This window comes from Zea mays, chromosome 9, assembly GCF_902167145.1.
Source record: "Zea mays cultivar B73 chromosome 9, Zm-B73-REFERENCE-NAM-5.0, whole genome shotgun sequence".
Taxonomy (NCBI): Eukaryota; Viridiplantae; Streptophyta; class Magnoliopsida; order Poales; family Poaceae; genus Zea; species Zea mays.
Window position 1 is genome coordinate 153,787,441 of NC_050104.1, and position 16,403 is coordinate 153,803,843.

Sequence of the window (16,403 nt, forward strand, 5' to 3'; positions counted from 1 at the left end):
GCCGCTGGGAAAGGATGGGGGCCGACTTGTTCTCTTGTGAGCCACTAACTAAAAGCTAGAACACGATCTGGGGATTACGCTCCTTGATCTTTTTTTGGGGTGCACTTGTCTTGGTTGTTTCTCTATGCTGCTCGAGTTTTATGTGTACGGAATACATATACAAGGTGACTTTTAGAGTTGGACCTTGAGAATTACTCAAAGTTGTATGAGTTAAGTACGACTAGTACAATACACGTGCTTGGCAACGTCACTTAATAATCATATTTGATTTTATTGTTTAGAGTAGGTTAGGTCTACCAAAAATGCATCGACAAAGCGACACGTGAGGCTCCCGGCAAGTATGGTGGGTACTCCCCATAAAATTAACTATAAAAAATAATTTAATATTAAATTGAATGTATTCATATATTAGATATTAAATTGATAAGAATATAAAATACTAAAAATAATATGAATTAGAAAGGAGACCGACTCTATTTTTTATACCTCGCTCGATCTCTTGTCCTCCTTCATTTAGCAAGATGACACTATATAGAAGTGTTGCTTACGATTTTTTGTCATGTTGGACTTGAATAAGTGAAGTAGGACTCATTGTGACACTAGCTACACTCAAAAAAATAAAAGAACATATTTTAAAAATTTAGACATGGTGTGATGGTTAAAATTTTAGTGTTTAAAAACATCAGGCTGTGTGTTCGGTTCTTGGTGGTGCAACATTTTCTTTTTTTCCCTTACAAACTAGTCTTACATTTATTTTGTTTTGTCCTCCGCTACTAGCTTGAATGGTGCAGCGTCCTCTAAATTCGGTCCTCTATATCTACCGTATTAACAGACTTCATTAAATACATTGTTTTTTTTATTTCGCCAACTATATTAACAGTAATTTTGACGACTCATAAAAATAAATTATTTATTTATTTACATATTTTTTCATTATTACAACTAATTTCTAAACATTCCTCCATCACCATCGTATCCTTGTGACCTCGTCTCGTGTCGTACACCACACATACGCATACATCACATCCCCGCACATGAAACACCACACATACGCATACATCGCATCCCCGCACATGAAATCAAGTGAATTAAATGAGAAAGGTACGGGCACAGTGTTTAGCAGGCGAAGCAGACCAGTATAGAGGACGCTGGGTGGCTCCGCTATCTTATCGGATGTGATAGCGTATGTTGTTGGAGACATTGCGAACTAAATATAGGTACAGATCCATATACAACTGCTGGAGATAGCTATATAGGATTACCTGTCGGAACAAACTGTGCAACTCGGCCAATAGCCCAATACCACGTATTACAGTAAAACATGAAGAAATGAATTCTAGGAGCAACCAATGCAGAACCAGAACACATGCTAAATGTACACATTACTGAAACATCACACATGTGAATGTCTCGTCAGATAACATGAACGGGTTGTCTTCTGCCAGGCACAACAGATCCATGTGATTCCAAATCTACAAAACCGCAGCACATCAATTGCCGATGACATGGGACCCAAAAAAATGCTACGAACGAATGATACTACGGATAAGGGAAATCAATCGAGCTCAGAACTCATCAACAGAGACGGCTTCACGAGGGACCTCATAAGCATCCTTCTGCCTCAGCTTCTTCACACCGGCGAGGAAGCATATCTTGTCGGACTTGTAGCTGTCGATGCTAACGCTAGCCACCTTCACCCACACCACCACCTTGGTCTTCATGCCTTCAACCCCAGAAAGCTTGCCTCGGGACAGAGTCGCCTTGACGCGAGGAGCATACCGTATCGCGGAGGAATCCTTGAAGCTCACCTCGCAGGGCTTCGACAGGTGCACCATCAGCTTCGATGTCGATTCGTCGTACTCATAGCAGATGATGTTACGAGGGAAGAGGCCTGGAGGGAGGTTGTGCTCGCGCAGTAGATCAGAGAGGGACTTCTTGTGTCCTGGACAGAAGAAACTGAAGTAAGTGCAATTTTTTGAAATATCGATTATACAACTGTGCAAAGTTGCTACAGGATGAGGTTAACGAAGAGATACAGGAGCATAATTCAGAATCAGAAAGTGCCCACTCTTGAGTGAAAATCTAACTTCATCAAGCAATTTTGACTTAGAATGTGAAACGATATATAGCACCTGAAAAAATTATGACGCAACAGAGACTAAAATATTTCAATTATTCATCATATAAGATAACTGTGATCCACCAACAAATCAGGAGGAAGACATCAAACAGTAATTGCATGCAGTGTATTCAGAACAACGGTATCCTGTCCTGCAAAGCTTTTGACAAGAGAAATTAAATTGTCTAGCTACATTATCAATTGCTTTTGTTCTTCTAGCCACAACAAATTAGACGCTGCTTAATGGACATCACAGTGCAGTCTGTCAAATCAATCGGCTATAGTTGGTGCTTCCGACGACCAGGTCGACATACACTGCACAGTGTTGCTAATACGGCCAAAGACATGAGGATCAAGGAGGACCAACAATACCAAGACTGCACGTAAAACAAGCTGTTAGGTGAGCATGTTCCCTATCCATTGCTAGTCTTCGGACTTGTGAATAATGGCATCAACGAGAGAGAGGGGGGGGGGGGGATGGCCCGACGCCAACCAATACAGTGCGTGCAGCAGGATGTCACAAAAGTCATTTCAGTTTCGACCCCCATGTGCACTCTACTTTACAGATCAAAGGGGTACAGGAAATCCAAGACAAGCTAGATCCAATCAGAGGAAATGCTAGGAATCAGGAAGCCAGTACATATAATCATATTGGATAAACATCTCTTTCCTGCATTGCTTTGGTTTTACGCATAAGGCAAAGAAAAGGTAGCCGCAATGGATAGTTCATAGTTGCCGTCATGATGATGTCATAACAACTTAACATGCAGCCAGAAGGTTCTAATTCATCATCTACATACATCTCTTAAGAGACACTCTTATTTTCAGAGCCACAAAATGCAATGGAACAGAACAACTGTACCTTTGAGCTTTTCGAAGACCCATTTTGCCTTCTCCTCCACCGTGCTCGAAAAACGCTGCAGGTAAGGCTGTCAGTTTGTGCATGTGATGCTGCTGAACGCAAAGGCTTTCATCCAAAGTTGAAATTGGTATACTATTTCGTCTCCCCAATTCAATCGAAGAGGGATTTTTTCCTTTACTTACCACACCACTAAACCAGTAGTACTTGCTATGAGTAGAACACGATGGGGATGAATGTAGTGCAGTCTCAACAAGGAGGTAAAAGGTGCAAACGAGAATAATCCGCTAACAGATGCTCTAAGAAGTTGAGTCGTCAGAACTGACAAGAACCAGAAGAACAATAACGGCCTTCACAATAGCACAGCCATGCAACTAGTAGTATTTCTAATCTCGACTTCCCCATAACGGTAGAGCAGGATAATTGAAAGCAGTGGATCCAACGCAGTGGCTGGGAGGATGGAGCAACCGATTGCGCGGAAAGGCGATGCCGAAAAGGAGAGATGGCGGCGAGAAGAGCACTCACAGAGATGTCGTCGCCGATGGCGGAGAGCTCCTGCTTGGCCTTGCGGGAGATGGTGAAGCTGCCCAGTTTGGTGAGAGCCTTCTCCATCCTCCCACCGGAAGCGCGGCCGCTCAGATCAGCTGGCTGGTTCTCTGCACCGCTCGGCCGCTCTTCTGTGGCGGTGGTGCCGTGGTGGGATGCCGCAAGATGGGCGACAGCGACAGGAGAACCAGGTTCAAAAGAGGGCCGTGGGCCTGCGGCGCCGGATCCTTCACGACAGTGAGGCCTGTCAACAGCTTAAAGCTTCTCTCTGAAAAAAATTTAATAATTTAGGTAAAAACTATTCTTCAACAATTCTCTAAATAAACTTTCTAAATTTAGCAACTTCCCATTTAACCTTATTTTCCCTCTATATATTTGGTAAAAATTAGCAACTTCCTAAATAAAAAATGTTGGCTGCATTATATAGATAATAAAGATAATTAATGACATTTGTAAATTATCTTTTTGATGTGGATAGATACAAAACAAAACTATATCCTATTTAGAGAACTATCGGAGAACTCACATTTTTTTTACTCCCAAAGTTATTTAGCAACTTCTTAAATCTGTGATTTAGAGAGCTAAATTTATATAACAATTGGAGTTGCTTTTAGTCATGTATAAACAAATTAAACGAGGGGTCTCTACTCTCTAGAGGTCTAAGTAAAAAAAGAAGAGATGGACTCTTTGCAAAAAATCCCATCTCTACACTCTCTATAGACACTATCTTCACTGTATTTATAATCTAGGGACTGAAGATTGTATTATGCAATCTCTTAGTTGTTTCTTTTACTTGGAAAACCGATGCAAGGACTCATATATGTTTGGGAGTGAAGTTTTCTCATAGCTTTGGAAAAAATACAATGTTCTTAAATACTGCAGTATTATATACATAATAATGTTTAGCAGGTTAGCTAAAATCTCTGTCTTCAAAACTAAAGTATTATAGATATTGTAGTTGTTTTAAAGTATTCTAAACTTAGGTACATACTTCAGTTTTTAAAACTAAAGTAATTTAAAAGGTGATATTGTCATGCTAAAGTATAATATAGTATTTAAAAAATTGTAGTTTTTAAAAACTTTGTTCCAAACGTAGGCTTATCCAGTCATCCTGCTCGAGTCTTATTTAAAACTCTTATCTGTAATATAATATACTGTACAAAATAATATTTAGTACTGTCATATACATGATCTATTGACTTACGTTCGTGCCAGGTCAGCACCATGCCACCATCTACAAGTAACAAAGCTAAAGCAAACTTAAAGATGGTGCAACTGTCTTGTAGATGCATAGACATCATGTGATGGTAGTGTATATAAGGTAAAAAATTGCTCTTTATAACTAGTTCATTATATTTTAGGGGTGTATCTGCGCGACTGGAACACTCACTTCCAGCTTCAGCGATGACCTCATCGCCCACAACTGGGCTCGGCTTAGTTCGAGGGCATCATACTACACACCTTGGGCCTGTTTGGAAATGCGGTTTTGAAATAATGTAGTTTTGAGTTACTATAGTTTACAATTATACATGACAAAAATACTGCGGTATTACTTTACCAGCTCAAAACCGAGTTATGCTTGGTTATATTGGAAAACAAAGTATATGTAGAGAGAAGAGAAGAAAACTGAGGTCCTGATAGATTTCGAAAACTCCAAAAATACCAAGGTTTTATGTAAACCATGGTTTTTTGAAACCCAAACTCATATTGTGTTCCAATACTATAGTATCATTAAATATCATAGTATTATTTTAAACCTGCAAAAATACTACCAAAACATGGCCCTTGCTTGTTCGCATTACGTAGCGTTCCATTCTATCGGTAATTAAGGTCTGAGTCTTGTCATCAATGTGGTAGCAGCAATCAAGATATAGTTGTGTCTGTTCCGGTTCGTACGTGTATGTATTGCTAAATAAATGTGTCCTCATTTATCTCTACTACTCTATAAGAGTCTAATGTAGACCATCCGTGCACCATGGTTCTGCCTCTCTCTCGCCGACAGGTGGACCCATGTCAGCGTTCGCTCGCACTCCCTCGCGCTTGCGTCCCACCAAAATCCAACTAACCACGTATCTCCAGCGCCTGCCGCTGCCGCCTCTACATCTAGGGTTTCCTCACCATACGCTTCACCGCCGCCGCATGGGTTTCCTCACCATACGCTTCGCCGACGGCGGCCTTGCATGGCACCGGAGAGGGCGGCCCCTGCGCGGACGTGGCCCCCGGCCTCAGCCCTGATGGCAGCGCGCTGCCCCACCGGCCCCCCGGCGCGAGCGGGCGCGGCGCGGCCCCCACCCGACGGCGCGGGCGAGGCACGCGGGCCTCCCGGCGGGGCGGACGCGGCCCCTGGCCACAGCGGCGGCGGGCGGACCCCTGGCCCCGGCGTCGGCGGGCGCGCTCTCCTCTCCAAATCTCGCCGTCTGCGCGCGTCCAAATTGAGGAATCCGCCTCCGAAGGAGATCGCCTCCGCTGCGCCCCGACTCTCGGTCGACATCATCGTCCGCGTCCGATGCGCCCTGGCTCTCGGTCCTTCGCGCGCGCGCCCTTCATCGACCTCTCTGCCTTCTCCCACCTCGAGGCCCACACCCACGTCGGCAGCGACGCCCACGGACACGCCCACCAGGAAACGCCCTATGCGCTATGCCCCAAGAAACATGCTTCCCTGGACGACGACCGAGAAGACCCGGCGAGCCCCGCTTGGCACCTTCATCTTCGTGATGATGTTGTCCTTCAGGCTGAAGTGCCACACAGGTTCGTTTAGCGTAGGTGCTGCTTGGTTTTTGGCGGTGCATGCCGGGTGTTCAACTTAATGTTTCCAAGGTTCTGTGGCAGTGCTAGGCATTTTGGGAGGTGGTGAGCGCCTCGCTTGGCACCTTCATTTTCGTGATGATGTTGTCCTTCAGGCTGCAGTGCCACACATGTTCGTTTGTCGTAGGTGCTGCTTGGTTTTTGGCGGTGCATGCCGGGTGTTCAACAATGTTTCCGAGGTTTTGTGGCAGTGAGAGGCATTTTGGGAGGGACATCATCATGCCCAACTTGAAGTCGTCCGTGACCACAACAGCGAGCGCGGTGGAGTACAGGGATGAAGTATTGAAGGCGCTGCCGCCAGGTAGTACCTTCTTCCCACTCATGACACTACCTCATAGACAACACAAGTCTAGATGAGATCAGGCTCGCAAGTATGACCTACCTGTTGCTAATTTTTGTTAATCTTTTGAACTGAAGCATCGTGTTTACCTAGCTGTAAGCCAACATGTAGTCTGTAGATCAGTTTCGAGTGTCGTGGTCGTGGTGTTTTCTGTACATCCATCTGCTCTGAAGTATAAAGTATAATCCAATATGATGGACGTTGCCGCGTGGGTTGGCCATGGGATATATTCCCCATTCCTCTCCTGTCCACACCGCAGGTTGGCCATGGGGATGTTTCCCCCTCCCTCCCCTATGCAATATCTTTCATTTTACCTAAACTTCTGATGTTCATCTAAACTTCTGATGCCCATCGGTTGATATCTGAACAGGTCGGTAGCCTTGAGGTGGCAGCTAAAGCTAAAGAGGCCGGTGTAGATGGGATCATTGTTCAGGGACGTGAGGCAGGGGGTCATGTAATTGGTCAGGTAATTCCCAGCTGGTTTCTGGTTTTGACACTGATGGGCAATTGTTCACCACCCATCCATCAGCTTATGTAGTCATCTGTTCATTTGGAATCTTAACCATCCTGTGGAATGCAGAACAACATTTTGCTGCCACTATATATGCAGATTTTAGTATATATTAAATGCTATATATATTTTAATTGTCTTCTTTTATGAATGTTCTCTCAATCAGTTTCTATTTGGGAAAAAACCCAGGAAGGACTGTTTCAAGCGAGAATGACCTCAAGAAGTATGACAAGAAGAACAACAGGTTACAGGTGGATCACCCTTGGAAAACTGCCTGATCGGTCTGTGTCAATGAATGGTTGGGGCCTTGCTTTCCGAGCCTGCGGTGACTGTGTACTTAGGTAATTTATCTTCTCCCACTTGCCATTACTATGTCAATGTAATTTGCACTGTTTATTATTTCGATAGGAATGAAAAAAAAATCTTAGTTTTATATGGGATTCTTCTAGATTTTTTTCTTAAATAATATAGCATTTTCATTCTCACTTCACTCAACTATTCAACAAAGTAAATAAGTCTTGAGTGATCAATAATGATCTTTTCTTAGATACCTGGTCGACCTATTTTTAGGTCTATTATGTCAACACTGATTACCAGTGTAGGAATCTTAATTCTAATTTATAGCTGATTACCAGTGTAGGAATCTTAATCTGTGCTTGGCAGGCAAAAGCCAAGCCATGCTACCCTGCGCTTATCTACTGTGGTGTTGTCCTTGCTCAAATCCATGCTAGATGGGATCCATGTGGGCATTGTGGATGGCCAAAATCCACTCCTCACAAGCGAACCCTTCCATCCTTGGCGCTCTTCCTTTATCACCCCACTACCATCCCCTTCCATATGCGACGATGACGATCTGGGAAGCCCACCATCTGCTCCATCCTTGGGAGAAAGTTCTGAATGCTATCTTTAAAAACTTAGTTGTTCTGAATGCTAGCTACAGATGAACGTTACTCTGGAAAGCTATGGTACCCACACAAAATATTGTAGCTCGTGCGGTGTACCCCTGCAAAAGTTCGCTGGTTTTAGAGTTTTTATCTGTCTGATCTATGCTGAAAAAGGGTTCTACCTTTTCTGTGAATTATGCAGACGTGAATTTTAGTATCATTTTCAGTTGAGTTGAATTTACAAACTGAGAAGTGTTTTGTTTCATAAGGAAAGCTATGCTTCAGTTGTTAGATGGTAGCGAACCATTTTTCATTGCAACTGTTTTTAAAAAATCTCTTTTGTATCATGCATTTGCTACGCTTTATTATTTGTAGATAATTCTAACTACGTATATTACTGTTGGTTATCATATCATTAAGTAAAGCTGAGATCTATAGTTACATGAGGTTTCTTTTGTAGGTATTTAGGTTGGGGACTTTTTTAGATCCTCCAACTACGTATATTCAAAGTGAGGTCTACAATATTTCTTTGCCCCAATCAATGCAGCATGGCACTTAGGCATATGATGATACATGTCGGTTTTTTTTTGTGTTTGACACATCAGATTTAATTCCTTATGTGTGTTTATTTAAATTATTCTTTGATCCAAAATGCAGGCTTTTCTTCACATGATGAACTCTTCTACAAGAGGAGGTGGATGACTAAAGATAAGGGTAATAGTTAATAATTATTGTTCTGCCACCAAAGCCAAACACTGAAACATGCAGAGGAAGAAGAAATTAGCCTTGTGCCTCAGGGCAGAAGAAGCCAGAAAGAATGCCATGACCTTTTATGAATCTAATCATAGGGCAGTCAATATGGCTCAGTTTCTTGTTGGATATGCTAATTGTGATAGCTTCTTTGTTTCTATGTAGGTGGCTTTCTCTGTATTTGCTGGTGTTGGAGAACGTACCCGTGAAGGTAATGATCTGTACAAGGAAATTATTGAAAGTGTTGTCACTAAGCTAGGTGACAAGCAGGTAATTCTTGTGATGTCGTAATTTCATTGTGAACTCAGCATATCAGGGCTGACCCCTTTCTCATGTTTTGGCTTTTGTGGTAGAGTGAAAGAAAGTGTGATCTTGTTTATGGGCAGATGAATGTGCCCCCGGGCGTGCTCGTGTTGGATTGACTGGTTTGACTGTTGCTAAACATTTTTGTGATGCTGAAGGACAAGATGTGCTTCTGTTTATTGACAACATTTTTCGTTTGACTCAGGTAATTTCTGCTAGGCATTACTTTTGCATGAAAATGATATGCATCTTTTGGAGCGATAATCTTTGCCGGATGTGATGAACCCTCCTATCGTGTAGATTTGTGGCTTCTTTGTTGATGCTTGTCATTTAGCTTACATTTGCTCTTCTTTTCACAATTCACTGTTCCTCTGGCAGCCAATCTGTTTGTTGTAACTGACGTACTTATATTGTCAAAAGGGTATAGTTTGATTAACTATAGCTCATGGAAGCTGGAGGGGGGACTCATTTAAATGATCCGAAATTTACTGTAGTTTCTATATTCATAGCAAGTAACCATGAGATCATTTGTATGTGGTTTAGGTCAAGTCTGTTATTTTTAAAACTAGGAGCTTTAGGTACAATTGTGAAACTTAGTTGTAAGGGAGAACTTCTGTTGCTGCCAGAGTTTGATGTTTTTGGTTTTGGGATTCAGAAAATAGGCTGATCTATCAGTGCAGATCATGACTATGAGACTTCGTCATTGCTCTCTTTAGATTATGTAGCTCCAAACCTCCAACAAACAACTGTTACCAGATGATGGCAACAAAAGATGATGCTCAGAGGATGAAACAAGCAGCAAAGTAGTAGGAACTTTAGTATGTATTTGTGATTTCGCAAAATGGTCTTTATGGAGTAGTTATTGGTGGTACTATGATTATTTGGTACATTTCTTGGTTTGTAGAGGGATACTGTAATTTCTCCTTCTCCCTGCTGTTATTGATAGCAATCAAAAAACATTAGAAAGAAGGTGCATATGGTACTACTTTAGAAATTACCATTGTTTTGTTGGTGTGGTTGTCGACCATCAATTTATATCAGTTGGTGCTTGAACCAGTTTTAGAGTTTAGTTACCTATACTGTACTTTGCTTTATCCATAACAAGTACACACCCTATTGAAGAAAACCGGACATCTCAATCAAGTCGGGTCACCTTAAAGCTTTACTATTTCCCCTTTTCTTACATTTCCTAAGCACTAAGGTACTCTTAGAGTTTTACTTTCATCTCATACATACAAGTCCCAATGCACTCTTAATGTTTCATGATCAGTTTTTTTATATGTATAGAACAACAGACAAGCACAAACAGACCAAAAGTTGCATCTATTTTTTATATGTATAGAGATGCATCCGGCTTCCAACAATTGCTGCCCTGCAATTCCTGACAGATATTCGAATCTTTTGCTCATCGAATTCATTGACTGTCTGGCCGGTTAGTGGTAGCTAAATAGATAGATGACTACTCATGTATATCATTATTTCCCTGTCCTTATAATTAGCATTGTTTTTTTCACAGTCCCTTGCACAACTAAGGTGGAGCCTGACAAAGCAAGAGTGGTTGCTTGCAACCGGCCTGACAGGTATTTTGTTATTTTGCTCATCGAATTCATTGCCTGTCTAATTTCTGCTTACCTGATTCCTACACAGTCGAATTCATTAGCTGTCTAATTTTTACACAGTCCACTTTATGTTGGTAATTGAGTTGATTATACAAGCTAAACTTATTTAAAGGTGCATAAACTGGGTGCATTTTGAGTTTTTGGCCACCACAGAGCCAACCTGGCCAAAATGGAACAGGAGTTGCAAAATGATCACCATAGAACAATTCAGGAAACAAGAATGTTGTGGGTCATCATACCTTCTTAGTATCCGCCACCTCCTGCACAGGCTGGTTCACTCCACTTTTGTCATCTTTGTTTCCTTGAACTACCACATGATTATCCATCCTATACATGTAAGATCTTGGCTGCCCTGGTCTGCTAGCCCCATCAGTTTGTGAATGCAAATGTGGTGGCAAGGGTGGCCGCACACCACCAGCAGCACCCCAAGTGCTCCAGGGCCTCTTTGTGATAATCCTACTGACCCAAAATAAATTAGCTTGTGAGCAACAGACTGATTCTGTTGCCATGATGGCCCATTGTATGCTGTTGAAGGCAAGCCTGTAGCTCGTAACAGTGTCTCATCATGCCTAAGAGAGTCCGGAAGTGCTGGGGGCAGAGTAGTTCCAGCTTGGTGCCTCTCCATTAAATAAAGATCAACACAAAACTCTCTCAAAGAAAGCATGCCATCATTGTCTTGGTCAGACAAATCCCATACCTGCTTCAGGACCTCTAAAATGGTTAAAAGAGCGACACGTGCATTAATGGTATTTCATACTATGAGATATGTTTAGTGATCATCCAAAACAACATTATTTATTGTGTATTTTCCAGCAGGCAATTTGCATCTCCCAACAACGATGGTTAGAGCATCTCAAAGCATAAATCTAAACCTGTCGCAAGATCTGTTCATGACAATATGAGCAGATATTCTTCTCTTAGTAGTTAGTTCTAAGACACAACTGAATTCAGTAGGACAAGCTTTCGATACAAAACATTCTTTAGTTCCTCATGAGAATGGTCATGGAAAATCATTGGACACTAAGTTGCACACGCTTGGCAGTCTGCCTTCACGTGTACTACTTAATGGCACCGATGGGGATGATCATAGTGACCATTTGAAGCAAGGTTTCATGACAGGTGGTATGGTTGCTAGATCATCCAATGTTAAATGGGATGAAAAGGCTGTAATTATCATGTCTACAAGTTTTGTCTACTGTGACGATGTTGTTATGGATAAGGCTGAAGATGAAGAACCTTAGTTGTATTAAGTTTGTGCAGAAAGAAACTAATCATAATGTAATGGATACCTTGGAGCAACAAGATTCTTTTACCCATGTGTATTATAAAAAATTGTAATTTTCAGTGTATCATCAAAAAGTATTACTCGTGTGTTATTACAAACTCTATAATTTACCGTGTGTAAAAAAGTAAAATGAATACAGTTGCCATTGATACAAATTTTGCCCTCCACGGAATTTTCATTTTGTCCAGTTTGTTCTATGTGGTGTTGTTGGTCTTGAACCACCATGATGAGTGCCAGCAACTTCCTTCAATGCTGAAGCACCTCAATTGGGGACAATTGATAATATTGTTCCATAGTATCTGATTTCTCTGTTGCTGATTTTAGTGACATGTCAAGAATCTGATGTCTTTTGTACTTCGAAACAGCAATTGATTTATGCTCGTCGCAACGCACGGGTACCTAACTAGTACTTCATTATGAGCAATATGAGGTGATTTTACCGTGACGGTATGGATATAAGTAATTTTGTACCCATAGTTGTGTATTTTTTTTGAGTGAGGTAGTAGGGGTAGAAAAAGTTGTTTATTTGAATGTCAGATTTTTTGTCATTTTTCTTTGATTGCGGACAAATAAGATATAGATTTTACTATGTAAATTCATATACTTGTTTTTAACATTGACGGTAAAGATTTATAAAAACTAAACCTTAAATTTATCATATATACTGTCGGGTACCTAAAAAGGTACCTAAAGCAACGCCCATAAGTCTAGCCTATTTACCGACCAAGTCCCCGCCGAGCAAGTCTGCGAGATGGACGATCGACCAAGTCTCCGCCAAACAAGTCTGTCAGGTGGGACGACCGACCAAACCCGCAAGGAAGGAACCAGAGCCGACGTTGTCGGCCTACGACGGCTGTGGCAAGACACAATGTCGCCAAACCATGACCAGATCGTACATACAGTACCATAAGGCATCAGACAGACACGATGGAACACCCCCGCGTGTGCCCATGAATATACCCTCACTGGCTTGCAGGGCCGGTCAACTCCAATCGTGGAGGCCTCAGCATCGGAGTCTCTCCAATGACCCATACACCGTAAAGGACGAGACAATACACATACCGGGTGTATACCTACGCGTGCTTGGTAGTGATGCAAGAGGTATGACAAAAGATGAAGCTGAATCAGACACGACCTGAACCTTACCATAAGCACACCTTGTGGGACCCGACAGGTAACACAACGCTGCAACAAGCAAGCAATAGAGACTCGTATACCGATCGGACAAGATGGAACGGTATACTAGGGTACATCAGCGTACTACCCTATGAACAACGTCAGAAGGACTATGTGAGAGCACCTAGAGGGGGAGTGAATAGGTGATCCTTTGAAACTTGAAACTTAATCCACAAAAACTTGATTAGGCGTTAGCACAATAATGCCAAGTGGCTAGAGAAGAGTCTTAACAAACACAATAACCACAAGAGATCAATCATAGAGATGGCACAGTGGTTTATCCCGTGGTTCGGCCAAGCCAACGCTTGCCTACTCCACGTTGTGGCGTCCCAACGGACGAGGGTTGCAATCAACCCCTCTCAAGCGGTCCAAGGACCCACTTGAATACCATGGTGTTTTGCTTGCTTTACTATATCCCGTTTGCGAGGAATCTCCACACTTTGGAGCCTCTCGCCCTTACACTTGAAATTCACAAAGAAGCACGGAGTAAGGGAGGGATGAGCAACACACTCAAGACAAGAAATCACAGCAACACCACGCACACAAGTCGCAACAAGAGCTCACAACACAACTCAATGAGTTCACAACTCAACTAGAGCTCTAATTGCTATCACAAGGAATCAAAAGCGCGAAATCGATGTCTTAGTGCTTAGGAATGCTTTGAGAATGCTTGGTGTCCTCCTCCATGTGCCTAGGGGTCCCTTTTATAGCCCCAAGGTAGCTAGGAGCCATTGAGTGCATTCCAGGAAGGCATTTCTTGCCTTCTGTCGCCTGGCGCACCGGACAGTCCGGTGCACCACCGGACACTGTCCGGTGCGGATCTCTTTCCTTATTTGGCGAAGCCGACCGTTGGCGCACCGGACACTGTCCGGTGCACACCGGACAGTCCGGTGCCCCCTTCTAGCCGTTGGCTCGGCCACGCGTCGCGCCCGGATTAAGCTACCGACCGTTGGCCCGGCGACCGTTGGCTCACCGGACACTGTCCGGTGCACACCGGACAGTCCGGTGAATTATAGTCGTACACCGTTAATTTCTTCCCGAGAGCAGCAAGTTCGCCTGAGCCAGTCTGGCGCACCGGACACTGTCCGGTGCACCACCGGACAGTCCGGTGCACCCAGACAGAGCTGGCTTTGGCTGAACAAAGCCATCTATTTTCCAATTCGATTTCTCCTGTTTCCAGCACTTAGACACAATACATTAGTCTCTAAAACAATGTACTAAGTCTGAGAAACATACCTTTATACTTGATTTGTACTTTGTCCATCATTTGACACTTAGGCACTTGTGTTGGACACTAAATCACCAAAACACTTAGAAATGGCCCAAGAGCACATTTCCCTTTCAATCTCCACCTTTTTGGTGATTTATGCCAACACAACATAAAGCAAGTAGAACAAGTACACAATCAATTCAAATGAGAACTCAAATTTGTTTTGAATCAAATTTGGCATATATGGATCATTCTTTGCCACCACTTGGTTTGTTTTTGCAAATCAAACTCAATTTCCTATCTCTAAGTCAAACACACATGTTGAAGCATAAAGAGAGATATTTCACGAGAAAATGATCAAGGATTCAAAAACTCCCCTTTTTCCCATAATTAAACCTTCTCCCCACAAGAGACCAACTTTTGACAATAAGAGACAAACAAGAGTATTTTGACAAACAAAAACTCTAACTCTACTATTTCAAAATTCTCAAGTGGTAGCTGATCCATTTATTGCTTTGGCCTTATTTTCTCCCCCTTTGGCATCAAGCACCAAAACGGGATTAATCTTGGCCCTTCAATCCCATTGCCTCACCAAAAGCTTCAACTAAGAGGAAAAAGACAATAAGAGTACAAAGATGAACTTGGAAAAAGTTACTCTTTCATCGGAGTGCAGTGGAAGTCTTGCATGGTCCAAGTCCACCTTTTCCCTTTCAAACCACCTTTGAGACTAAATTAAGCAAACTCAAGCACACAGTTAGTCTCAAAAGGTCAAGTTGTAGCACATCTCCCCCTAAATTTGTGCATTACTGGCAAATGGACGTGTAAGGTCCGGGGAGTGCTTGTACAACTTGAGCACCATAGGTAAACAACAAAATGCATAAGGAACATGATCAAAGGCATAAACACATGTATGCTATAAATCAATCCAAGTTCCGCGAATCTAAGACATTTAGCTCACTACGCAACTTGCAAAAGGTCTGCTCATCTAATGGCTTGGTAAAGATATCGGCTAGCTGGTTCTCGGAGCTAACATGAAACACTTTGATATCTCCCTTTTGCTGGTGGTCTCTCAAAAAGTGATGCCGGATGTCTATGTGCTTTGTGCGGCTGTGTTCAACAGGATTATCCGCCATGCGGATAGCCCTCTCATTATCACATAGGAGTGGGACTTTGCTCAGATTGTAGCCAAAGTCCCTGAGGGTTTGCCTCATCTAAAGTAGTTGCGCGCAACACTGTCCTGCGGCAACGTACTCGGCCTCAGCGGTGGATAGGGCAACGGAAGTTTGTTTCTTAGAACTCCATGACACCAGGGACCTTCCTAAGAATTGGCACGTCCCCGATGTACTCTTCCTATCGACCTTGCATCCAGCATAATCGGAGTCTGAATATCCAATCAAGTCAAAGGTAGAGCCCTTTGGATACCAGATCCCGAAGCACGGCGTAGCAACTAAATATCTAAGAATTCGCTTCACAGCCACTAAGTGACACTCCTTATGATCGGATTGAAATCTAGCACACATGCATACACTAAGCATAATATCTGGTCTACTTGCACATAAATAAAGTAAAGACCCTATCATAGACCGGTATGTTTTTTTATCAATGGACTTACCTCCTTTGTTGAGGTCCGTGTGTCCGTCGGTTCCCATTGGAGTCTTTGCGGGCTTGGCGTCCTTCATCCCAAACCTCTTGATCAAATCTTGTGTGTACTTCGTTTGGGAGATGAAGGTCCCATCCTTGAGTTGCCTCACTTGGAACCCAAGGAAATAGCTTAACTCACCCATCATCGACATCTCAATTTTTTGAGTCAACACCCTGCTAAACTCTTCACAAGACTTTTGATTAGTAGAACCAAATATTATGTCATCGACATAAATTTGGCACACAAAAAAGATCACCATCATAAGTCTTAGTAAAAAGAGTTGGATCGGCTTTCCCAACCTTGAAAGCATTAGCAATTAAAAAGTCTCTAAGGCATTCATACCATGCTCTTGGG

The 16,403-nt window shown here is 42.6% G+C and overlaps 1 protein-coding gene across 1 annotated transcript; it reads right to left on the reverse strand.

The window, feature by feature from the left end:
- Nucleotides 1-1,354: 1,354 nt before the first annotated feature.
- LOC100285567 (DUF538 family protein) lies at nucleotides 1,355-3,722 on the reverse strand. The gene is made up of 3 exons (NM_001158458.2): nucleotides 3,504-3,722; nucleotides 2,982-3,036; nucleotides 1,355-1,942 (listed from the first exon to the last, which is right to left on the reverse strand). Exons 1-3 carry the CDS (start codon nucleotides 3,588-3,590, stop codon nucleotides 1,566-1,568), a joined length of 519 nt encoding a protein of 172 aa, NP_001151930.2. The 5' UTR covers nucleotides 3,591-3,722; the 3' UTR covers nucleotides 1,355-1,565.
- Between the last annotated feature and the right edge of the window lie 12,681 nt (nucleotides 3,723-16,403).

Excerpts from the sequence above, each read along its gene's own strand:
- LOC100285567 (NM_001158458.2), bottom strand. The coding sequence starts at position 3,590 with ATGGAGAAGGCTCTCACCAAACTGGGCAGCTTCACCATCTCCCGCAAG. Across the intron at positions 3,037-3,503 it reads CCATCGGCGACGACATCTCT|CGTTTTTCGAGCACGGTGGA; the intron begins GTGAGTGCTCTT and ends CCTTACCTGCAG. Across the intron at positions 1,943-2,981 it reads GGTCTTCGAAAAGCTCAAAG|GACACAAGAAGTCCCTCTCT; the intron begins GTACAGTTGTTC and ends TCTTCTGTCCAG.